The following is a 27,402-nucleotide window of genomic DNA, read 5'->3' as shown; positions in this document are numbered from 1 at the left end:
GTGGGGTCGGGCTCCAAATTCCTCAATAGGACACCCATAGCACAAAAGTTAATAACTAGAATCAACAAATGGGACTTACTCAAACTAAAAAGTTTTTTCTCAGCAAAAGAAACAATAAGAGAGGTAAATAGAGAGCCTACATCCTGGGAACAAATCTAAAGACAGAAATTTATTAAATGCTTTGTAGGCTTAGCACCTAAGAATATCTAAGCCTATTTATTCTTCTTGGCTCCATCTGAGTATGTTGCAAATTATTTACCCTTAAAAAAAAAACTGTCCAAATGTTTTTTTTTTAATTTCTTTTTAGTTGTAGGTGGACACAATATCTTTGTTTTATTTATTTATTTATTTATTTTATGTAGTGCAAGGATTGAACCCAGAGCCTCATGCAAGCTCAACCACTAAGCTATAACCTCAGCACCTGTCCAAATGTTGTATCTGTGATGAAGGAGGTGTTAAAACTTAATGGAGGAGAAAATATGAGACCTCTTTTCTTAGATATTAAAACATGAAACTTTTCTCCCTTTATTTCAGAAATAATAGGACAAGGCTAAGTGTATCCACCACTCATCCATCTTTCTTTTATTTCTTCAACAAATATTTACTAGGTTTCTAAGAACAAATAATGAAAATAATCTATAATTGCACTAAAATAATTTATAATGAAAGAAGAAAAAACTAGACAAGTAACTAAAATATAAGCAGTATAAGGGTAGAAAGAAATTCTAATAAAATAGCTACCTCCAAAAGGGTTAGTGTGCACACACAATAGTTTCATTTTTTTCCCTCCTCCTTTTTTTTTTTTTTTTCACACTTAAACCAAGTTTGGATGTCACAAAAAGGTTTTAGGGTTAAAAAAGCATTTAACATGGGCATAAAGAAGGTGACATGTGACTTCTGACTCTGTGCATTGGAATTCTTTTTATGCACGGAAAAAAAGAAACTATTAAATGTTTATATACTTATATAACAAGTAATACAGTAAACAGAAATTTTTGCAACATATTCAGATAAAAAGTAGTTAGATAATTCTAACTAAAACACCTGGCATAAATATTTGGAGTATATAGAATCCAGAATGAGCTAAAAAAGATGCAACAGGAATTAGGTACCATGTGAGAGATTTACTACCATACATGAAGTAATCGGTAATCATATGTCTATTGAATTTTCTTATTTAAGAATGACTCCATCATAAAATTATAAAAATTACTTTCAGCTAGCATTTGAACTATTAACTTGTTTTTCATTTGAGAATCTTCAAAACAAGCACCTAATTTTATTTGTTTCCTTATATTACTGTTTGGTAAGCTTCCTGTTGATGCTAATCTTATTTAAGAATATATTAGACATAAAGCAAGGCAAAGAAAATAGGAGAGAATATAAGGGCCACAACATGATCTCTTTTTCTCAGTTCTTAACTATGTAGAAAATAATCAATTAAATATCTAAGAGTTCTCTTTGTATTTAGTAATAGGCATTGTTATCTTCTTGTATTTTGAGTCCCTAGTATATTTCAAACACTTAGATATTTAACTGAGTATTTTCTATACAGTTAAGAATTGAAAAAAGAGATCAGGGATAGGGTGGAAATAAGAGAGACAAAGTCCTTGACCTCACAGAGACCTTAGGTTGAGAAACAGAAAACAAATAAGTGAGCAACTAACATGATTATAGAGATCATATTGTGAAACAAAAAAGCACCAGGAGAAGAAATTTTAGGCAGTAAATGGAAAAGAACTGAACATATTTTAAAACTGGAACAGGTAGGGTGAACTGAAGTATGGTAAATGAGAGAAGGGATAGGTTGTGAAATGAGTTTAAGGAGATGGAAAGAAGCCAAATCTCATAGGATCTCATATACCATGATAATGAGTATATTTACCATTTACTCTGCAGTTTCTTAAGATTAGTAGTTTGAGCCTTTTGAAATGGATTTATTATTGGCCATTAAAGTTTGTTTCTCTTGCTGATTTGCTATTGTCTTATCTTACACACACACACACACACACACACATACACACGCACACACACCTGATTTATAGGGATTCTTTTTGTGAATATTAATGATTGCTTTGAGATGTGTGTGCTTATGTGTGTACACACATTCATACACACTCGAATCGGACCAAGCATTAGTTGGGGATGGGAATTTGTACAGAAATTTAACCAAACTGCAAACAAATATGGCATTTACTATCATATTCCATCAGTTTAATTAAATAGTTGCAGGTCAGCAATGATATAATGAGGAAAACAAAAATAATCATTATCTTTTAATTATGTAATATAGGGAACTGGCTACAGAAGTAAAAGAAAGTAAAAAGCAAAAAAGAAAATAGTGGGGGCAGTGTTGGGTGAGCAATGAGGCAACAAAAGATAAGCATATTTAGAAACTGCTAAGCCCAGAGGGTTCAGGGCAAAGGGAAGCAGCAGTCTCACCAGAAACTGGAGATCTAGCAGATCTGTCCAGTGAGAGTCTAATAAAGCCCAAAATCACAGCCCAAGGCAAATAGGATAGAGAGAAAACAGCCTGACTTCTTTATTCCTGGCCCTCTAATTTCTAGAATCCCTATAAAACATGCAATTAGAAATGTAGCCTGCAGAGTTAGCCTCCCTGTCATAGGAAGCAGAATAATACAAGGCTAAAAAGTGATTCTTAAGCAAACAGACCCAGGACTTGGACAAGAGGTAATATTGCCCACTCTAAAAAATACAATAAAGAAACCTCTTCACCAAGATTATCAAAATAGTGTGTGTGTGTGTGTGTTTGTGTGTGTATATATTAATCTACTCAGTTTCATTTTATTTATTTATTTATTTTAATTAGGTGTGTAGGGCAGCAGAATTCATTTGCTTCATTGTACATAACTGCAGCATAATTTTTCATTTCTCTGTACACAATGTAGCATTGCATCATATTTGCAGTCATACATGTACCCAGGGTAAAAATGTCTATCACATTCTACCATCTTTCCTATCCCCATACCCCTTCCCCTCCCCTCCTTAGAGGACTGACTTACGAAAGATCAGGATTATCTTCTGTTAAATTATTTTCCTTTCTTGTCAAGCATTTATAGAAAAAGCTACTAAAAATGTGACTTCGTTCAACAAGTTCATCTGATGCCTTCTCCAATATAAGATACCTGTAAAATAGCCATCCACAAAATTATTTTTAGATTTTACCTTGTTTTTTCCAACTATCTTCTATGTTCTAGAAATCACTATCAATTATATCCAATTAAATTCAAAGTATAAAAAAGACTCAAAGTGAATTTCTAAGAGATTAAATCAATGATTTGAGCTTTCCATTTGTTCTTTAGTTATCAAGACCATTTGACACTGAAATTGCCAAATTTATTCATTCATTTAATTAACAAATATCTATCCAACTCCTAACATGGATCAAACATCACATTTAAAAGAGATACATGAAAAGGGGATATAAAAGTACCTGTCCCCAGAAAACTCAACAGTTCAAAGAAGATAGAAAAAATTATTAGTCAAATAATCATATGAACAAATAAGACTGAAACTATGACACTCCTAAATAAATCTAGAAAACTTTAACAACTAAAATGTGACTACTATCTGAATTCTTAGTCTATTTCTATCCTAAAACAATTCTTCAATATAATTTTATAATTCAATCTCTTAAGTGACTAAACTCTTCATAATTAGGAAATTCTGCAATTTCTAACAATTTATGCAGGTTGAGTAGCCAGAGTTAGCTACAATACTACAAAGGAAAAACTATGTAGACAGGAAACTCCAAACAGCTAGAGTGACCACTTGATGTGTGTGAGGAAAATACCCAAGCATGGGAAATAACTACCCAAAATGATCAGAAGAAATGATACTCAAAATTCACGCAGACCAAGAATGGTGCCCATTCCTACTAGTCAGTCACGAAAACCTCATAATTCATGAGACAATGGGTGGAGTATTCATGAGTGGTGGGAATTAATTTGTTGGTCTCATTTATCAAATCTTAAAAACAAGACACATGAAAGCTATTTTCAATTAATTTAACTGCATCCCAGTACAAAGTTCAACCATATTTATAGGAATTCAAAAATTTCTAGCATTCAAAAAAAAATTACCAGACATGGAAAGAGGCCAAAACCACTAAAACAAACAAACAAAAACTATGACTCATCATAAAGAGAAAAGTTAAGTGACGCTAATACAGAATTAATACAGCTGAAAAGGACATTAAAATAGTCATTAAAACTGTATTCCAAGCTGGGTGCGGTGGCACACACCTGTAATCCCAGAGGCTTGAGAGGCCTCTTGAGAGGCAGGAGAATTTCGAGTTCAGAGCCAGCCTCAGCAATTGTGAGGCCCCTAAGCAACTAAGACCTTGTCTCTAAATAAACTACAAAATATGGTTGGGATGTGACAGTGGTCGAGTGCTCCTGAGTTCAATCCCTGGTACAGGGAAAAAACAAAAACAAAAACAAAACCCTGTATTCCAGGGCTAGGGTTATGGCTCAGTGGCAGAGTGCTTGCCTCTCACATGTGAGGCACTGGGTTCGATCTTTAGCAACACATATAAATAAATAAACAAAGTAAAGATATTGTGTCTACATATAACTAAAAAAAAAATTTTTTTTAATTTTATCCCATATGTTCAAAAAGTGACATGGATGGAATAAAAAAAGACCCAAAGTGAATTTCTAAGAGATTAAATCTATGTTTGTAAATATTAATAATAATGGGAGATTTTGAGCTTTTATGGCTGGAGTAAAAACATTTAGTAAGATGACAAAAATTTTGGTTTGTAAGGGATCTGTGAAATAATTTGGTATTCTCTTAACTTGGGATACAGTACAAAATGAAGGCTAGAAATAAATTTTCTTTGTATGAAAGTTTTAAAAGCTTTCATATATATATTCCTTCAGCTTTTCTTAGACAACAAGTTGAAAAACTGGAAGTGATATGGACTTTTTAATAAATGACAGTTAACTTTCATGATGCTTTTTTTTTTTTATTGTTGGTTGTTCAAAACATTACATAGTTCTTGATATATCATCTTTCACACTTTGCTTCAAGTGGGTTATGAACTCCCATTTTTAGCCCATATACAGATTGCAGAATCACATCAATTACACATCCATTGATTTACATATTGCCATACTAGTGTCTGTTGACTTTCATGATGCTTAAAGATACAATAAACAACTGAATAAAATTGTTTCTTTTCAGTCTCCAAAATGCTTCATAATTATGTAAATATTTAACATATAATACAGTGCTCAAAGAAGTATATATCACAAATCAGCATAAAACTAAGATTAAAAAAAGGCATTAGCTCTTCTTAAGGATATAGTATCTATGGAAATAAAGAAGTAAAACTGAGTTAGTAATCCAAAAATTTCCCAAATCTGAAATCTTGGCAGGTTACTTTTAACTGGAGTTAAAATAACTTAGATAAAGACATTTATAATACGTTCCATGGTAAAACCTATAAAAAAATAAGATTATTTATTATTTTACTTACTTAAGGTAAAAATCAATGATTACATCATTAAGAAATTCTCCTTCTTCTAAACATTCTAGGTCTTCATTAGTTACTCCTAATCCTCCCTTAGTAGGTGGTGGAGGATATACAATCAATCTCAAAAAAAAAAAAAGAAAAGAACATTAAAATATATTGGTATTAAAAATTCTAGTACCTAAGAGATTTTCTACATGAAACAAAACTGGGTAATAGGATCCTATAAAATCTGTAGAGTAAAAAATATTTGACAGGACAAAGGAATTATATTTTCATTCATTTTCACAAGCTACTCATGGTTCTTTCATTAAATATCACCTTTTCCTTTCAAATTATTTGCATGTGAGCTAGTCTCAACAGACTAACATCTCAATACCAGTCTCAACAATTGTCTAATCAATAGGTTTTATCTATCAGTTTCAATACCAAGGATGTTTCTCTTCTGCACAGTTTATAATTTTTAACAACTAATGTAATAAAACAAATTTTCCTATAATCTACTTTCTAATCTTAAATTTTAATCCCCAAGAACAATTCCTTTCCATTCAGAAAACCAGCATTCAAAAATTGTGCTCTCCTCCTGGTGACTAGCAGTTATGCAATAAAGAAATAAGAAGGAAGCTTGGAAGCTTTCAAATTTCTTATGAGAACATAAAGGAAACAAATAATTACATTACAACCAGAAAGTGGCAGAGAACAGATGGCAGCTAAGAGACATCCTTCTGGGACTCTTCCCTAAAGACCAGTTTTGAATCCCAGGCTATATAATCTTGGAATAATAAGGGGAGTACTTGAATACAATACTAATAAAGGTATAACATGTAGTTCTTGTATCAGAAAACTTCAAAAGCTAATTAATGTACTCTTGGTACCATGACACCTAGATCCAATAAGAAAGTTGAAAAATTTGAATGCTAATTTGATAGTTTGTCTTTTTGGCTACTTTCCTATTCTGTGCTCTCTCAATAGTTTTCAAAAAATAACCAGAGAAAATGAATCACATGAAGATATGAAAATAATCTCAAATGCACATTCTTTTGATTTACTACCATGAGAATATGTGTAAAAACTGAAATATGAACAAAGAAGCAGCTTCTAAAAGAGACTTTGTAATAAATTCCAAAGTACCTAAACTGAGATACACTTTAGTAAGCAACTTCACCTTTCCTATATATTCAGATATGGAATACATAATCTTCAAAACCATATATTGCTACTCAAATATTTTCAATAAACACTTTAATCTTACCAAATAAGACATTTGGACAGTCATTTCTATCTTACTGACATTAAACTAAATGAAATGGCCCCTACTATAGTCTTAATAGGTTTAAGGTTCTCATAAATTTCAAAAATAACATTTTTATTGCTAATTACCAGCATAAAAGTAAAACTCAAAATACTTCAAAAGGTAATCAATCTACTCAAAAGCAGCAGTGCAAATGAAAATTACTAATATGCCCACCTATTACAAACAGAATATGTCATGGTACATACTTCTGCACAGGTCCGGTATGCCTGACTTCCCGCCATTCTTCATCTGGATTTGATGTAATAGAAAGTGAGTAGCAACCACTGCTTTGCTTCTGCAGAAAGGTGTATGTAGGCTTAGCTGTATCTGTATTTGAGGGCTGAAAGAAAATGACAAGGCAAAGTTTCCTTATCAATACATAAATAAAAACACAATAACTTCGAAAAGAACAAAGGTAAAACCTATATTTGTAACTGAAACTATGACTAAAATCCACATCAATGAACTATATACTAAAATTTCTTTTAAAGATATAACCAAACCAAAAAAAAAAAATACTTGTGATCAAAAGATAATGTATATTGTAAACTTAAGTGTTTAAGATATGGGGCTCTAAAATTAAAGAAGAATTTTACAACTGAAGCTCAAGATAATCCAAACATATGATAAATAACAGAAAAAGATTTAAAAAATTTTTTTTTAGTTGTAGATGAACACAATACCTTTATCTTTTTATGTGGTGCTGAAGATCAAACCCAGAGCCTCACACATGCTAGGCAAGAACTATACCACTAAACCACAACCCCTGCCCCCCAAAATTTAAAAGAGGTTGAGTTTATAATATATCATAAATTGATATCCATAATTGGAAAACACAAATTTGATTACATAATATAAGAAGCAAAAATTTCTAACATTATCTAGAAGGATGGCAAAGTATTAAGCATCTTCTTAAATTAATGTGGCTTTCTAAAGGCCTTCTGAATAAAAGATGAGCCTCAGACCATATCCATGTATGTGTTTGGTGGGCATGTGCACATCTGTGTATGTATAGCTACTTAACAAAAACTTTTCTTTCTAGAAGTATTTTGCAGATATATAAGATACATGTAAATAATCAATCTCCTATAAAAATAAAAATAGTATTTTTAATTTCCTATTATTTCAAGTTCATTTTAGACTTACAGACATTTCCAAAAAAAAATAAATAAAATACAGATGCAGCTAAGGTTCACCTAAAATCTTTTTTTTAAATATTTTTTCAGTTGTAGATGGACATAATATTTTTATTTATTGATTTATTTGTTTATGCTTGTTTGTTTGTTTGTATGTGGTGCTGAGGATTAAAACCAGTGCCTCACACATGTGAAGCAAGCACTCTGCCACTAACCACAATCCCAGCCCAGATTCCCCTAATCTTAATATCGCATACAACCACAGTATAAGTATCAAAAGCAAGAAATTGGGGCTGGGGCTGTGGCTTAGCAGTAGAGCGATCACCTAGCACAGGCGAGGCCCTGGGTTCAATCCCCAGCACCACATAAAAATAAATAAATAAAGATATTGTGTCCTACTACAACTGGAAAATAAATATTTTTTTTAAAAAAAATCAAGAAATTATCACTGATAAAATACTATTAACTAGATTACTAGACTTTACTCTGACTTCACTAGTTTTTCCCTTAATATCATTTTTCTATTTAGGATCCTACGATTCCTTAGTCTTTTCTTGTCTTTCATGATCTTAATACTTCAGAAGAGTACTGATCAGTTATTTTATGATTGGGTTTGTCTGGTTTATTTTCATGATTTAGATTAGGGTGAGGCATTGCTGAAAAGAGCAACACAGAAGAAGTTATGTACTCTTCTTAGTGTATTATATCAGGGGGTACATTATATCAATATCTTATTGATGGTGATATTAATTTTGCTCACTTGGTTAAGGTGAGGTCTGCCAGGATTCTGCACTGCAAATTTACTAGGTTTCTTTTTGTAATTAATAAATATTTTAGGCAAGAGACTTTCATATTCACATATCCTATTTCTCCTTAAATTTTCACGCATCAAATTTAGCATCCATCAATAGACCTTGCCTGCAACAATCAAAAATATAGTGTTTTAGTGGTGGTTTTACATTTTCCTATTGCTTTTCCATTTATTAACTAGATACTTTTCTAAGAAAAAGCACCCTTACACACCATTTATTATTTAATTTTTATTCATTCATCAACTGTTATCTATTTATATCAGTATATATTTAAACATATTTATATTACTCTTTGGTGATAAACCCATGCTGTCATTATTGATTCTGTGAAACAAACTTTCCAACTTTAGTATTAGAGTACTTTCAGATTGATTCCTGTGCCCTTTTGACAAAATATTGTGTTTTGAAATCAGCCTAATATTGGTGAAAGAATTTTTACCTCTTTACTTACCCACTGTCAATCATATTAATTGTATGCTAACCTGAGATACTGATTTCATCTTCATTTCTTCAGTAATGGCAGGGAAAGAACAAGTTGAAGCACAATAATAATGAATAAAAGAACTTTCTTTTGAAGAGAGGTTCTGAAACAGCGGAAATGCCTGAACCCAAGACAATGGATAAGAGAGTTCTAATTCTCCATGGGTAGTACTTATTTCCATCATAATATCTTTCAATTTCAATTCTTCTCTTTGTGAAATGGGATTGTTTAGCTCAAGGAAAATGAATTCATTAGATTTTGCTACAAAAAAAAAAGAAATCAATTTTTACCACAAGTATTATTTTTCAAGGGAATTATAATTAAGATAATTTAATTATGAAAAATAGAAAAGTTTGATATAAAACCCAACAAAGTATTTTGCATGTTAATGATAAATGATGCAAATTAAAATCTGAAAATACACCATCAGTAATCTAGAACCAAAATTCACAATTTTTGAACTCCTGTTCTACCACATTAGAATGGAAATTCTGCAATGGTATTGACTGTTGTATCTTCAGTGCCTACCATTTACTAAGTGCTAGTAAACATTTATCAATGAATGATAATTAAATAATTACTCATTTTTCTCTAGTCTTCCATATATCAAATTTAACAACTAACAAAGTATTGTAATTAAACACTTCCTTTATTTTCTTTCCTCAATCATTTTAATAATGGTCTCCAAATCACTGCCTTCCTCCACAATGATTATAAATGGCTCTTTACATTTATCTCAACTTCTTGCTATTTAATTATTAATTTTCCCATTGGAAGTAATTAGAACAGGGAAATAACAGGTTTTAAAGGTATAAAATTAAGCTCACTATTTGACATCTTTAATGTGCAACAAAGTAGGGGAAGGAAAGTAAAGAGATAAAAAGATATAAGAAAAAGACTAACTTGAGGTACCTAATTTTAAACCAAACTATATTAGGAGTTAGAAACTAAGCAAAGTTGAGAAATATCTCAAGATGCACATTATGTAGATATGTGTTATTGATGCCTACAGAAAACCATTCAATCCAACCTTAGAGGCATGGCATATAAGCAAGCTGAATTTTATTTTTCAGAAACTAAAGAAAATACCAAAAGTAAAGGAATCTATATTTTGTTTAGTCTTGCCACTAATTAACTGTCATAATTTATTATGAAACAGTAGCAAGAAACTCACAGAAAAGGTAGCCAAGGGAAACAACTAGAAGATATTTCTTTTATATTTTTTAAGAGCATAGTAACTTTTTAGTTTCAAGGTATATACCATTAAGATTATTTGAGGTATTCTTTTTATTTTAGAATGTAATTTCACTAAGTTGAATAAAATTACCATGAAAAATCATGTTAATAGGTAAAATAATTTATCTTATATAACATTAGGGGATAAGATTATTTTTAATTCAATAATATTAATTTCAGTTCAATGAAATAATTGGTTTATTAAATTATTTAAAAGAAAATTACTTTATTTATAGGACTTTTCAGGTTATCCTGAAATTTTAAAGTTATTTTATACTCACATTGTTGGCTAAATACAGAGTGTTCTAATTGGGCCTGAATCTCTTGAAGGTAATTTGGAGAGACCCAGAGGAAAAGGATAGCATGACTCCTTTTACTGTGATCATCACCCTTATTCTTCCATAATCCAAACCTCTTTAAATGCGTGGTATCCACTAACAACGAAACCTCATTCAGGGACACTGAAACAAAGAAAAGACAAAAACCTAAAAGTCAACCTATTAGGAATACAGGATTTATGCACTATGTGACACTTCCTAATACATTATATTTTTTTGAAAGAACTACATGCCAAGTTTTTCAGAAACATAATTCCAGTACACTGCATTAAACTTCGCTGAAATACCTGAAGCAGTATTAGTAGAGTAAAAATATCACATTAAAAATTAGGAAGAGCTAAAGAATTACTAAATGATAATTAAATGCAGAGGTTACTCTCACACAATATGATTTCAGTTATATCCAAAAAAGAAAAATTTGAGGCTAAATTTCTGCAGCATGAAAATTTTATGCAAATAGAGTTCTCACTACGAATTCTAATATCTTAAGTCTACTGCAGAAAACTAAGTATAGCATAACTTAAAAAATTCTCAGTTTCTATCTTTCTTATCTTGGTCAATACTATAATCAAAGACCAATTTCTGCCCATATTTATTTTCCTAAAATATCTGCATTTCACCATATAGACAAGCTAGATTATCAGGAGGTTTTGAATGGTTGAATATATTTCTTTTAAAGTTCTTCCAGGTTTTACTTCTCAAAACTTCTAAGTAATAACTCTAAATTATTAGGTTTTCTCTTAACTAAAAAAAAAACCTCCTCTGGAATTTCTTTTTGTAACTCAAATAACCACAGAAAACTGGTTTAAAGAAGTCCTGAGGTCATCTAGTCCAACTTTAAGAAAGCAAGCAGCTAAACCAGGAAGACAACTATCATTTAAATATAAAATTAAGATGAGTGCCTATCTGAAATAGTATTCCCTATTAGGACTCCCCTCTGTCTTATTTCATGTCACCTTGCTACTCAGAGTGTGGTCTTCAGCCTGTGACACTGCCATCACCTGGAAGTTTGTTAGAAATATTGGATATTAGATCCCACTCCAGATCTCAGTTTAATAGCTTTGCATCAGGTGATTAATTATGAACATTAAAGTTTAAAAATAATTTTATAAGAATCATTCAAATACTTGATTAACCAGTCATCTTTATGTTCCTAAGTCCACCATTCAATTCTTCATATCATAACTCCCCATTATGAAAATAAAGTACTAGCAATGACAAACATTTGATTAAAAGAGGGGAGAGAACCCTCAAAACACTGCTCTTCATTTCTTCCTCACATAGCCCACAACGCTACACCCACTTTTCCATTCCTTCTAAGTAACAGGATCCTAACTTTATTAAGGGAAGCAAGATGCTCACCTTTGAATAACCTAATTCCTTGTTTTCTTTACAAATACGTGTATGACCATAAAATTAAGTCAGCTAGTAAAATGTAAGCAGAAGGGTGGCGTATTCTTCCAAGTAGGATCCTTAGAAGGGAAACGGTGTGTGTTCTTATTATTATTTTCCCCTTTCACCTGACTTCTGTCTGAAACACTAACATGATGGTGGAGTATGAGCAGTAATACTGGCCATAAAACAAACATGGGGATGAAAGTCATGCATCAAGGATGAGAATAGAAAAATAAGACTCTAGGCCACTGAGCACCATGGAAACACAATGCCAGTGCAGCCTACCTCTAGATTTCTTCGTGTCAAGGAAAATTAAACTACTTTCTCTAAGCCACTGTTACTTACAGCCAAATAGAATTAATAGCAAATATAAATATGGATAAATTTTTCCCTCAAATCATGAAAGAAAGGAAACATTTAGATGCCTAGGATCCCATCAAAAAGACTGTTTTATATGCAAGTCTTGTTTAAAAAAAAATTGGATATGGGAAAATAGCCACAGGCAGCATTTTAGAAAAAAGACTAATATTTTCCTCTTCCATTATAAAGTTGAAAGATTTATTGTCATTGAAAGAAGTATTTTTCCACAATTTGTAAGTAAAATTGTACTTTAAACACCATATGGAACTCTATTATGTGTAACTATAATACACTAATAAAACCATTTTTAAAACATTATGGGTCAGAAAAATATAAAATAACAATATTTGAAACAAAGTGTAAATATGCACTATGAAAATCTAAAATATCGCTTTTTGATACTTGTATCATAAAACTTGGGAAGTAGCTTTTTTCACTACCTAGGTCTTTATAGATTGTAGCATTACTACTTTTTCTAAAAGTTACATGTCTTTATTTCTTCTGAACAGTAAATACTATATTATTCCTAATAATTTATTAGCATTTCTTAATAAGGATTATAAATGTATTATTTTGTGCCTTATATATTACTACTTAAGTGATAATATAATTATTAGATTCATTATCACAACATCAGTTTTAGATTCTGAACATGGGGTATCTGAAGAATTCAACTAAGGTTATTTTGGTCACATCTTCAATCTCAAACAGAAGCTTCTTCTTTAGTTCATATCTGAAGTGCTACTTGTGTGTGGATTTTTCTTCCTTGTTCTTATCATTCTTTCTCTAAAGAAAGAATTGTTTATTCTTGTCATTATCTATTCTAAAAGATTTTCAACTGGGGAGTGAATGAGAAAACAGTTTGAATCTCTTTAAGTTGCAGGTACATTTTTCCACCCTACTCTGCTTTACTCACACAAGAAATGGTATAAAAATCTCTTAGCATCTATGCAAAAACAATACATGTCTATGTGCTTCCTTCCCTGTAGTTCCTATTTTCATTCATTCTTGTGAATGCCAAAAATAGTCTTGCTATTTTCCAAAATTTTATTTCCGCTAATACTAAGAAGTCACCATGAATACTTTAATATTGTTTTGATTTATAGTCATTAAAACAATAATCACTATTTTCAGTGTGTAAAACATTTTAATTCTCTTGTGGAGCTGCTAAAAAATGTTAAAGTGTAACATTATTAAACTACCTTAGTTTTATTTACATTCTATACTGAAAAAATCATGAAAAACTGTTTGAAAAAGGATTTCAGAATTTTTGCTAACCAAAATTTTATGCTCAAAATTACAGTGAAAAGGGAAGAGAATGATAGCTTACCTTGAAATGGGATTTTAATATACTTTGTTGTGAACTAAAGAAAAATAAAAGCAAAAAATGAGTTACTACCCAAAATGTGTTAAGTTTAAAAAAATTTTAATACCACAATTACACATTCAAAGTTTACATGAAAAGTGCTCAAGCCCATCTATCAGTAAACCAAGAAAATGCTTTACTCTAGAGTTTTAAGGATGTTTAAGAACCTTGTGCAAATAATGTAATTCTCAATATGCTCATTTATAAAAACTGTCAAGACTTTAATAAATATATGTTTCGAAGATGTCCTCTAAAAATTTAAGGAAGACATAAGAAAAAGTCCAGAATAAACTACCAAGAGACCATACAAGGTAGCTGATTCAGAAGCTGATGATGATTCTCTTAGGGATGAAATTATAGCAATCAAACTCATAAGAGACATGTGAACAAACCAAAGTACCAATGTACTATATTATTTGTAATGAGACATTAACATGTACCACCTGCAATGAACATTTTGTTCTGTAGAAGAACAAAAGACTGCTTTTACCACATGAAAACAACTGGAAAAAACAGTTGATTAGTATAAAATGGCTACAAAAATCTAATAAATCCAACTTGTGATGCACTTGTCAATATGACAACATAAATTAAGTACAAAAGACAGAATACTCTCTCCCTTGGATAGTCTTAGCTGAGTACTGCCAATTCTTTTATCCCTAACATTTTCACCTTTTGGTTACACATTACAAATTCCCTTCTGACTGAAGTTCTTGTTCTTTCTGCTCCTTCTTTCCCAAGAAACTTATTTTTTCTAGGTATCTTTTATATATATCTGATTATCCTAAATGTTGCTTTTATAAGCTAATACTATATTATCCCTTAATAATTTAAAACCATTTCCTAACAAGGATTATCAGTGTATTATTTTGTGCATTATATATTCCTACTACTTAAGTGATAATATAATTATTAGCTTCATTATCACAACATAAGTTTTAGATTCTGAACATGGGGTATCTGAAGAATTCAACTAAGGTTATTTTGGTCACATCTTCAATCTCAAACAGAAGCTTCTTCTTTAGTTCATATCTGAAGTGCTACTTGTGTGTAGATTTTTCTTCCTTGTTCTTATCATTCTTTCTCCAAAGAAAGAATTTTTTTTATTATTTTCTTGTCATTATCTATTTAAAAGATTTTCAGTTGGGGAGTGAATGAGAAAACAGTTTGAATCTCTTTAAGTTGCAGGTACATTTTTCCACTCTATTCTGCTTTACTCACACAAGAAATGGTATAAAAATCTCTTAGCATTTGTACAAAAACAATACATGTTTATGTGCTTCCTTCCCTGTAGTTCCTATTTTCATTCAAGTTCCTATTTTCTCAAGGCCAAATCTTACAAATGTACCATCTAAAACAAAAGACATTTGTGTTTTGAAGTTTGGTTTTTCCATTAATACCAAAGGAATGTGCCTGTTTACTTATTCTTTGGTTAAGTTTCTCTTTTGATCAATATGTATATAAAACTGTTGATCATATCAGGGTTAGTCTGTAAGCACAAGACAGAAAGCCAAGATGATCTTGGTATTTGAATTTTATAAAAGTTAGCAAACAATGTTCATTGAAACCACAGGTTTGACTCCATTTATTTTTTCAATTTAAAAATTATTTCATATTGCATTTTCACAAATATAAAAGACATCTAATATAGGGTAAGTCAGCCATTGAAGCAAAATAACGCAACAGGACATGCAAGTTTAAAGCTGAGTTTGGAGTTCAAATCCTGTATGTATTGTCTCCACCATTAACATAAATAATAACTAGGTAAACAGGCAACATATTGAAATTCTCACAGCTTTAGCATGACTCTTAAGCCAGGGGAGTCTCTATCATTAGACACTAGCATCTGATTAACAATGAGTTATCTAATTTAATACAAACAAATACATCTTATTATTCTCTTACTTTCACATAATTGCTACATATATTTACCCTTTGCAAATCATTCTGGTATGTCTCACTGGGTCTTTAATCTCATAAAATATTCCTAGTAAAAGTAACTAACTAGTTCTACAAATTGAATATAAGAGTTGCTTGCTTTTCAGTTTATATACCTGTTATTACAAAATACTGCATCTGTATGATCCTTACTACACTTTCTCTTTCCCCCTCTTTCCACGTCATCAAGAACTCTTGTCCTATCAAGCTAGTCTACTTGGCAAGTATCTGACAATGATCTATATCTCTGAATGACAACTATGGCTAATGTTATTTCTCCCAGAGATAAAACCCCATTTATAGCAAAATAATTAATCCCCAGTTAAGAAAGTGAGAAAAATGTTTTTGTGACATTAAGGTAAATCCAGTTTTCTGAAGTTACTAAACTGGTTTAAACTCTAAAATAAAGATGAGCCTAAGAGTTATTTCATAATTTCTTATGACATCTAGAACCAGTCTCTGAACATAATTTATACCTAATAAACATTTTCCTATCATAAAAAAGATAAGATTTAAAGAAATAAAAGGTTTCCAATTATTGCAACATTTTTTACACTTAAAAAAAAAAAAACCTAACTCAAATGCCCAACTAGAGGAAAATGGCTTTAATGTATATAATTTTCCACCATTGATATTTTTCTAATTCAGCTAAAGTATAAGTCTCATGAGACTGAAAACACTATCTCCAGTATCTATAGCAAAGTCTAACATACAACAGTGAATGTTTAGAGACTAAATGAATTTAATTTCTAAATACCCACCAAAAATATAAAATAAGTTCTTTAATTCTGTTACAGAGAATCATGAACTGTGTCTGAAAGAATATACGTAAAATGTCTTTTGAAAAACCTAAAATTTTTAAGACTTTTACTCTTTGCTCTTTTTGGTTATTCAATATACTTTTTTAATTTTTAAAACTGCCTTCACTTTCTACATTATAACTGAATTTTTGCAGAATTCCTTTTAGTCATTGTTCACACACATGTATTTACTTTGATTTACTAAGCTACTTTCCTATAATCATACACTCAAATTTTAATTTTAAGAAATGTTCCAACAAATATAAGACAAATTTTTAAGACCTACATTATTTGCAGTCCCCTATATATAATAAAACATTGGAACAACAGAAATGACCAACAAATTGGAAGAAATTAAACTAATTTAATAAAATTGTGGTAAGTTGCAAAGAAGCATGTATAATGCAGTATCCTTTTATTTTAATCTATCTATGGATATGGAATGATATACACTAAAAAAACTGGCAGTTGTCTCTGGATAAGCACGATGATAAATTATTTTTATACTGTTCGTTTATTCATTTGTAGTTTTTTTAAAATTTAATTTTGGTTTTTGCTCATAAAAAGTCCATTTGTGTAATTCATTAATGAATACACTGGATTTTTCTCCCTTGGATAAACAATTATTGTCATATATTTAGGTTATCCAGTTTGTTTCCCATTACAAAGAGCTCTACAGAAATAACTGTTAAAATCTTAATTTATAATTAAAAAAAGCAAAGCAGGGGAGAAAATCCTGAAAAATGAACAAAATTCTTTTTTAAAAAAATTATAACATCACCTCAGGCATACCAAAATCATTAGTATTTGTAAAACAGTGGCCAGGGAATATTAATTTTAAACCAAATATTTCTTAAGCTTTCAAAAGATGTACAAATGAGATGCTACAAGTACATAGTAAAAAGAAAAGTTAATCAGCTGAGAAGAGAGGATCAGGGAGTTTCCTGGAAGAGGTAGTATTTCAGATAAGCCTTAAAAGATGATTAGGATTTTAACAGGCACAAATAGTAAGAAAATAAATCTGACTGAAATCTAGTCTGTCATTCATATATAGTCTGTGAAAAGAAATGTCTTTTTAGTGAGAAAACAGATTATAATCAATTCCTGGACATCCAAATTAGGAATTTGGAGAAATCTTTTTATAACAGTTTAAACAAAAAAAAAAAAAAAAAAATTAGATTTCTTCTTTCTGCTCCAAACTATAACCTGAAAAAAGTTTACTTTACTTACAACTAACTTTTAGAGCCCAAAGAATATCAACTATTATATGTGATTTTTTTTCATACATGATTTTCATTAGAATAGCTGTAACTGAAAGAAAAACCCAAATAAACTCTCCATGTTTAATTGCTTTTAATAGGCTTTAAAAATCAATAATTTTGGAGGTCACACAGCTGCATGATGTCTCCCACTTGCTCAGCTACAGAAGACACCTCTGACTAAAGCCATTTAACAGGTTAAAATGCCTTTTGCCATCTCCTAGTTTTGCCAAAATTACCTATTCCTGGGAAAAGAACTAAGACACAAATCATAAAACTTAATAATCAGTAACTTTTCTCTAGAATTACAAAACCAAGAACATATGAGGGTCTCTAGATAACATCAGAGTATGAAGCAAGAATTTACTAATCTTGTCCTTTAATTAGAGTGAAATAATATCTAATGAATTATAGGGACTGACCTAGGAAATGATAGTTGATTGTTATCTTAAGGATATTCTGGCAGAAAAGAAAAAAAATCAATCCTGATAATGAAGGACGGCTCAGCACATAATCTTCCTACTAATTGGCCCCTTGGCTCCTCCTGCCCCCACCATAAAGATCTTTGTGCCCCTAAAAATTGCCTAAGATGGTCTTTGTGAGTGAGAGCCTCCCATCTTTGGTTTGCTGACTTTCCAAATAAATCTTTTTCTTCACCCCAACAATTCTCCTTTGAATCAGTGGCAAGTAAAAAAAGAGAATTTTAGGAGAGGAAATTAAAAAAACATTTCAAAGTCTGATGACTTTCAACATATCCCAAGTGCCCCATATAAAATTAATCTCAATTCTGTTTTTATTTGTACAAACATACAAATCTGAAAATGCCTTGTCCAAAATCCAAAAAGAAAAAAATAAAGAAAAAATACTTACTGTAATACAACCTTTAGAAGTTCCTTTTATTTTACCAATATACACAGAAGTAAATATAAAATCCAGTTTTAGATCTGTCTCATTATTAGGAATAACACAGGAAATGTTTTCCATGACTGGATTATATGGGCATAATTCAGATGATTCCTAATGAATAATAAATAATGAAATGCATACAATATAAGTATTATATAAATGCTAAAAATAATCAAAGTCAATTTTTAAAAATTACTACTAATGAATTTGTGAAGAATTTTACATTGTTTTTTTAAAATATGTTTTAATTGAAGGTGGACACAATACCTTTATTTTTACTTATTTATTTTTATGTAGTGTGGAGGATCTAACCCAGTACCTCAACCATGCTAGGCAAGCGCTGTACCACTGAGCCACAACATCAGCCCCTTACATTGTTCTTATAATGTGAAGAAATAGTTACACATTTTTTTTTCTGAAGAGGTATATGGTTTGCCTTGAGAAAATTAAAGTCAAATCCAAAATTAATTCCATAGGCCTAACCACCAGAAATATATTCTTATCTGCATCAAAGCCATGGCTTCCCATTCTGAATTCCCTGACTGGCTTTATACATTTTTAACTCAACAGATAAATTTAGATTCATGTAGTACTTTAATTTAAATGAGTTTTAAATATGTCTTTTAAACTCTACAACCATCTTACAGGTAGATTTTCTTTTTCCCATTTCTTAAAGTTAGTAGATGTTTGGATTGGTTAAGTAACTTGCCTAAGGTTATAAGTAAGTCAGTGACAATCAAGTTTCTGTCTCTAGGACAAGTACCAAAGCACACAAAATTGCTTCCATTAACCACACTTTTGTGAGAAGGGACCGGGGAACACTGGAGATTGAACACAGGGTGCTCTACCACTGAGCTACACATACAACCCTTTTCATTGTATTTTGAAGCAGGGTTTGGCGAAAATGCCCAAGTTGGGCTTGAACTTCTAATCTTCTGCCTCAGCCTCCAAGCCCATGGGATTACAGATGTGTACCACTGCACCCAGTTGCTATTACTCTTTCAATGAGCAATGAAAGAATGTAAGCACTCAAGAACCATTTGTTACATCAAATCTATTATGATTTATTATAGATTCTGTTTAAACACAGCTAACCAGAAATGGATCATAGTTACCAAAAGCCTCAAAACTCATATCACCTACTCTTAAGTAACTGCTTTTAAATGATATACAACCAGATTATGTCAAAATGAACGACATTTTTACATATAACTATAATGAACCAATAAACATAAAAATAATAATATACAACTAGATAATATTAGTAACTATGCCCCACAATCTCTTCTGAATTTTACAACTTTCAGATGACTTTTCAACTCCACATATATCCAGCCTCTGCAACATCATAAATGACCTAATAAATTATCACCGTAGCAATTATTATGTATATGTACTCACTCCCCTTATAACAAATGTGATTAATCCTCATCTACAACATACATAGTATTCATTAACCCAGCTCACAATGCTTTGTCATTTTCTTCTTTTATTGCTATGTTTTATTCCCTAAATAAAAAGGAGAATCAGATCAACCGCAAGTGACTTCAATCAGGCAGAACAATAACTATGACTTTATTTTAGTGATAAAATGAAAAGCTAGCCAGGCACAGTGGTGCATGCCTGTAACATCAACAGCCTCGAAGGCTGAATCAGGCAGATCAAAAATTCAAAGCCAGCCTCAGCAAAAATGAAGCTTTAAGCAACTTATTGAGGCCCTGTCTGTAAATAAAATACAAAACAGCTGGAATGTGGCTCAGTGGTTGAGTGTCCCTGAGTTCAACCCCCCCCCCACCACCAAACAACCGCAAAAAAAGGGTGGGGAGCGAGAGAGAGAAGCTGATTAAAAAATAATTTAATGTGGCTTGTGCTTTGTAAAGAGTGTCTCCAAAAATAACCAGAAACAAGGNCAGGGTCTCACTAAGTTGCTAAGGCTGGATTTTGAACTTGCCCCCGCTTATCGGGAGCTGCCAGGCAGGAGCTGAGCAGCCCCTAACTTTGAGTGATGGAAATGTGGAGACTGGCTTCCCTAACCAGGAAACAGGTGGATCCCCATCTCCACTCAGCAGGGGAGCAAAGCTTTGGGAGTGGGCCTTACCCAATAGGAGTGGGCTGGCCCTTGTAACATTACCCTTTTTGCCTTATATGGATGGAATGTTCTTTCAAACAGTCTCTCCTAATAAAATCAGGGTTCCAGGAGCACTCCCTCTCTTTCTTGCCTGCCTTGTCCCCTTTGTGGGAGATGGGTCAGAGGAGCCGGCACAGAACCCAAAGAAAAAGGTATTTTCTCTGTCTTTGTGTGACCCTGACTGATTTATCTGTGTGTCATAACAAATGGTGCCCAAACAGGGACTCCAGCATGAATTTTAGAAATTTAGTGGGTTTGGATCTTTCCAGAAGCTAAGCGTGCTTAGGATTTCAGAATATTGTGGGTTGAATTGTCAAAAGTAAGGGAATTAGAAGAAAAATTTGTGATGTTAAACTCATATAACATCTGGGAATTTTTGGTCTTTAGAAAGAGAAAAAAAATATTTTTTGCAATTCTAGGGACCCTAATTAGATATAGAGAATAAAAAATTAGAAAATTGGAGGTCCCACTGAGATTAGTAAGGTGATTGATGAACTATGGTGATTGATGAACTATGTCATTAAGTTCAGTCCTCTCCCAATGGATTCTTTTTTGTGGAATTTTTGTATTTTGAAATATCAGGTAAAGATTTGGGGGTTTATGTGCTAGGAATCAATGTCTGGAGAAAGAGGAAAAGTTTTTTTTGTGGTGGAACTTGATACGGGGTATTTTCTACTTCTGGAGAGGCAAATTTTGTTTTTCTGCTGTTTTTTAAAGGTGCTCAAATTCAGCTGCTGCTATGGGACAGATACAAGGCTCTGACAGCTGTTCTCTATGGGACTCTATAACTAGACGCACTGCTAGCAATATTCTGCCCTTTATTTTTTTTTTTTAATATTTATTTATTTTTTTTAGTTTTCGGCGGACACAACATCTTTATTTGTATGTGGTGCTGAGGATCGAACCCAGCGCCACGGGCATGCCAGGCGATCGCGCTATCACTTGAGCCACATCCCCAGCCCCATATTCTGCCCTTTAAAAAACCTAATTTGACAAAATGCAGGCTGCTTCAGAGGCAAATGCAGCATCTGCCTCTGAAGCCCGATTGGGAGTTTGAGGATTTTTCTTTTTCTTTTCTTTTTTTTTTTTTTTTTTAATGACTTCATGCTTCAGAAGGGAGCTGCGGGAGACATGAACAGCAATCCACAGAGGAAAGGGCAAATGGCTGAATGCCCATACTAAGCGCGAGGCAGCTGCAGCTCCGGAGCAGGGAGCGACAGGACGTGTGTGTGGCCATCTAAACGCAGACCCACCCATCAGCACCAGCGTAAACCTTTTAAAGCACCCACGGAACGCTTGCGCTACGAGGGGTACAGGAGCATGACAGCTCCACGCCCGCTGCTCCAAAAGTGCTGGCCATAACTGGCATAGACACAGGCCAAGCCGGCCGTCGCTCCCGCCCACAGGGACAGAAGCACAGTATGGCTGCCGAGCCTCCACGCCCGGAGCTCAAGGAGCCATAAGCAACAAAGCCCTGAATGGCGGCCTGCAGCGACGCAAGCAGGACCGCCGCCCACCTTTGGCTCCGGGATTCTGACGGGTCATCCCCAGGAGCTCCCGCCCGGGGCAGCCGCTGGACAGCGGATGGCGCTGTGGCTCGCTGCAACCGCCCGGAGCCTAGCCTGGCCGAGCCCGGCTTCCCGCTTCGCCACGCGCCAGCTGGCCCGTCAGCCAAGGGAACACAGGGCCACCCTGCCGACCTCCACGACCCCGGGGGACTAGTGAAATGCCCACGCCTTTTTTTTTTTTTAAAATCATGATAACCACTTACAAAGCGCAGGCTGGACCGCCAAGACACCGGCACAAGTCGCTGGGCGCAAGACCCGCCCCAGCGTGACGAGGTGGAGGTGGGGGAGGATGACCGAACACCAAACAGCCTAGCTCCAAGGATTTTCGCCTGGGAGCCTAGGGCAAGTGCTAGCGTACCTTCTCCCCCAAGCGGCCCACCCCGGCGGGGAGAACACGGGATCAAAACGCCAAACCAGCCCCAGATGCGAACGGCAGCGGTAGCGGCTGGTCGCAACAGCCATGCCTGCTGGCTCCACGCTGTTACAACCGCTGGCGAAAACACAAAGCCGCAAACGCATCACTGGGCACAACAAGGGTTCAACCAGAACTGCTAGTAATCGGACATGCGAAATGCACACGACCTCAAGAAAATTTTGGGTTACACGTTGGGTCCATGCTTCAGCACGAAGAAATCCTTCAGCCTAGTGGCTGCCCGACAAAATGGCAGAAAAGTCCCTCCTCCCGCGTTTCCACAGGCTTTCCTTTGGTCCCTCCCACCGTCAATCAAGCAGCTCTGCCTCCCATTACTAATATACTTGTTTCTCACTCAGGCTTTTGACAACCAGAATTACAAGACCTGCGCCCAGCTGTTAAAAAAATTCCTTCATGATTTTAATACATTCCCACTAATGAAAGATATTTATTTTTCAGGTAAAATTTGATTTGGCAAACTCCTCCATTAAGTAACCTGATTTTTTTTCTCTATAGCTTTATTATTAATAAAAAATTGCAATAATGTCACAGGAATAAGAGAGATTTTGCATACCCTTTTTCATAACTTAACCTTCTTTTTAGGAACTATATTTGGATGGATTTGACCACTGTGAAAACAAGCTGGCACCAAAAATGTTTACACAGTGTTTTCATGATGGCCAAGAAATCCTTCTTCCTTTCATTTCTAACTATGTAATTACAATAAATAAAATATACATAAGGATCTTATTTTAGCTACATCATGTGACGTTACATAAAAGTGCACTCCTAGTTGAAAATAAGTGATATTTTAAGAACCACATGGTTTCATAAGATTTACATAATTATAAGCTATTTATACATTTATTATAAGCTATTTATATATTTATTTTTAATGCATATTTTTCCAGTTATTTAAATAATCTTACTCTTTAATTCATAACATAATTAAAATATACGTGTCTATTTGCTTCTAATTGTTTTCCCTCAACAGGAAGCATTTAATTTATACTTATGCATTTTTCTAATGCTCTGCCTTTTATAGTTAAAAATATTTAAGATAAATGTAATTTGTTGTAAAATACTTACTTCAAGAGATACTACATTATAAAGTTTAAAATATAACCATCAAATGATTTCTAATTCCTAAATCATTATTTAGGTTTTTGTAAAGAGACAGATATAATTCTATGAAACAAAGATGTCCAGAAAAATTCTCACTAAAAAATAACAATTATTTAAATTCTAAGACTTACAGGAATTATTCCAAATATAACCATGGAAGAATTCTAGAAGGAGGGGCTGGGGATGTGGCTCAGTGGCAGAGTCCTTGCCTTTCACATGTGAGGCACTGGGTTCGAGTCTCAGCACCACATAAAAACAAATAAATAAAATAAATGTTAAAAAAAAAAAAGAATTCTAGAAAGATAAAAGGATGCTTCTCCAGAGAAAAAGCACACATTAGAGAGTCATAAGAGGAAGAAAGAAATCATCTTTGGGTAAAAAAAAAAAAAAGTCTTTATATATTCTAAGATTTTAATGAAAAAAGGATTTTCCTGAATAGGGAAATCTTTGTATAATTGTCTAGACAGTGATATAGAAAGTTGAGACAGTTTGAAAACAGATATATATATATATATATATATATATATATATGTGGCTGGACTGACTATATGGACTGATCAATTCTAGGACATTTCAGGCTATTCCCGATACTAATATACTGACATAAGCTAAGATTTTTGTCCATATTCTGACATAACAGAGCTTATTAAACATTAAGCTTATACTTAGTAATTTTGCTGTTTAAACAAGGATTAAATTTTTAGTAAATAAATTCACATCCTTGATTAAACAATAAATGTCTTCGAATACTACCTAAAGTTCTAATTTTGAAACTTCTCCTAAAAAATTAAAATCAGTAATTATGATTATTACTTCAAATTCTTACATATTATTTCTGTTTTATTAGATATTTATGGGATTTAAGAGAGCATTTTATGCTTATTAAACACATGTATTTTCTATTCTGGAAAGATGTGTGTGTGTGTGTGTGTGTGTGTGTATGTGTGTGTGTGTATATATATATATATATATTTCTCGTGCCCTTAGTAAAGGCTACAGCTCCTAAATTAAAAACTCTGCCTCTGGCTTCTTTCCAAATTAAGATGATCATTTAAATTAATCTAGAGCTAATTTCAAGGTACAAATTTTTATATACAGCTTATTATATTCTTCATTTTTGGTAATTCTGTTAAAATCAAAATCAAATTATACATTTAGTAAAGGCAAAGTTTCTATTTAACATGGTCCCTTTCCAATTCATTAATGTTGAACTTAACATAATAGATGACCTTTGTCAAATTTTATGACCAGCAATAAATCCCTTCTCATTATTCAAATACTTGCACTATTGTCAATAAATTAAAACCAATGATATTATGACTTATGCCAGCATTTTATTCAATTTTAATAAATAAAAAAGGCAGCAAACAGGACCCCATATGCACACACTAGATCTTACAAAATATTTCAAAAATTTTTCTTAATTGTGATACTGAGAATCTTACTGCTGCTGAACATAATTTAGTAAATTAAATCAAATTTCAAAAGATAGAGTTTAAACTGGTCACTGTAGAATGGCTGAAATATCTGACACAGGAAGGTAAATTTCCAGCTGCAGAGTTTGCAGGAATGCAGGCTTTTCAAGCTTGACAAATAAGTAAAACTTACAAAGACTTCTATGGACCCATTTCTCAGGTACACGTTTAATGTGCTTTGCAATGTGGACTGGAAATCCATTCATGTAACTGCATTAATTATATTGACTATAATGGTCAGCTATCTAAATTGATCCTATGATACATGCAGGCTGTCTAAGAATAACTTTCGAGAAAAAGACAACATATGAGAAACCTAAACCAGCCAAACATGCTGGTCCTTTGAAATTAAGACTATATTTATATATCTGGAAAACTGTCAAAATAGAAAGATTGTTAAAATAGAATTTCCCTGTACAGGCCAGTTATTTACAGACTGGTCTCCTAGAATTGACAAAAATAATTACATGAGGATGCCATAACTCCTAGAAGCTTTAACCCTCAGCGAGATGGTGCCCAAAAGGATGTGTGATGCTAACTTTTGCCTCCAGAATTCTGCATTACTGACAGGCCTAAAGTGTGAGGATTAAAAGAGAAAGGATGATAAATATCCTGTAACCTGTAAAAAAAAAATGCAACTTGCTTAATTGTATCACTAGTTATAACAGAGGAAAAGGACACTGATTCTTCATCAACGTTCCATTGTCCTACTGTCAGCTAGCATTTCAGAACTATGGCATTCTGAAATTAACATTCAGGCTTTGAAACAGCTGCATGCCAATTAATTAGACCTCATGAGCCTTAAAGTGATTACTTAAAACGCTACTCATTGTTTCTATAATTACAGCCTTTGTGGCTATGTCTCAAAACTTACAACATGTGAATTTTCTTAATAATTTGACTTCAATTACTTCCAAGATCTCCAATAGTCAGATGAATACTGATGGAAGGATTGGAATGAAGTTGAACACTCTAGACGCCACTGTAATGAATAATACAAATGAGCTCTATGCTCTATGGTTTGAGGAAAGACTTAAATGCCATGTCTGTGTTACTATGGCCAAACACAATGTTTCCCAATAAAATTGAGAAAGGATTAAAAATCTTCTGATGAGTATTTGGCAGAGTAATAATAATAACCTGGATCTTTCAGAGTTAATTAAATGACTTTAATCCTAAAAATATGTTAAAACATTCTATATGGTATGTTATTGAAATGATATGTTTTCTAATTCTTTTTGTGTCTCAATAGTAGGTCATGATGACCTCAGACCAAGAATCCAGTGACTGAAAGATAGAATTCCTCAATTGCCTTTATATACTAAGAAAGGGGAAATATGTCAAGAGCTGCCACACAGGGGCTGAGTGCCCCCTAGCTTTGAGTGATGGAAATGTGGAGACTGGCTTCCCTAAGCAGGAAGCAGGTGGATCCCCATCTCCACTCAGCAGGGGAGCAAAGCTTTGGGATATGGATGGAATGTTCTTTCAAACAGTCTCCCCCAATAAAACCAGGGTTTGAGGCACGCTCCTCTCTTTCTTTCTTGCCTGCCTTGCCCCTTTGTGGGTCAGAGGAGCTGTCACAGAACCCAAAGGAAAAGGTATTTTCTCTTTGTGTGATTATTTCGTGCCAGCCCAGTTCACCTGTTGTGACCCTGATTGATTTATCTGTGTGTCGAGACACCCTCTTAGCCTCCAAAGCCACTGGGATTACAGGCATGCACCACCAGTAATGACACTTTTAATCATAAATATACCTAAGCCATTAAGTAGGCTATTGACCCAATTTGGCAAGAATTTTAGGGAAAACCCAGACCACACCCAGATATCTGTGTAGAGTTTCAACTGCAAAATACCTATGAAACAATAATCTAACTGC

General features: G+C 33.1%; 1 protein-coding gene across 10 annotated transcripts in view; it reads right to left on the bottom strand.

Annotated features, from left to right (window-relative positions):
* Window positions 1-27,402, bottom strand: part of Senp7 (SUMO specific peptidase 7) — a 151,198-nt gene that overhangs the window by 9,927 nt on the left and 113,869 nt on the right. For 9 of the 10 annotated variants that reach the window (XM_015478572.2, XM_048803395.1, XM_048803397.1 and 6 more), the window contains 7 exons: window positions 18,783-18,929; window positions 13,880-13,913; window positions 10,738-10,917; window positions 9,222-9,481; window positions 6,998-7,131; window positions 5,504-5,620; window positions 3,024-3,146 (listed from right to left, as the gene is read on the bottom strand). In XM_015478572.2, the coding sequence (XP_015334058.1) occupies window positions 3,024-3,146; window positions 5,504-5,620; window positions 6,998-7,131; window positions 9,222-9,481; window positions 10,738-10,917; window positions 13,880-13,913; window positions 18,783-18,929 (995 nt within the window). The remainder of the gene's footprint in view (window positions 1-3,023; window positions 3,147-5,503; window positions 5,621-6,997; window positions 7,132-9,221; window positions 9,482-10,737; window positions 10,918-13,879; window positions 13,914-18,782; window positions 18,930-27,402) is intronic. The other variant, XM_048803394.1, reaches the window with a different exon arrangement.

This window comes from Marmota marmota, unplaced genomic scaffold (assembly GCF_001458135.2).
Source record: "Marmota marmota marmota unplaced genomic scaffold, marMar, whole genome shotgun sequence".
NCBI lineage: Eukaryota > Metazoa > Chordata > Mammalia > Rodentia > Sciuridae > Marmota > Marmota marmota.
This window is presented reverse-complemented; position numbering and strand designations above follow the sequence as displayed.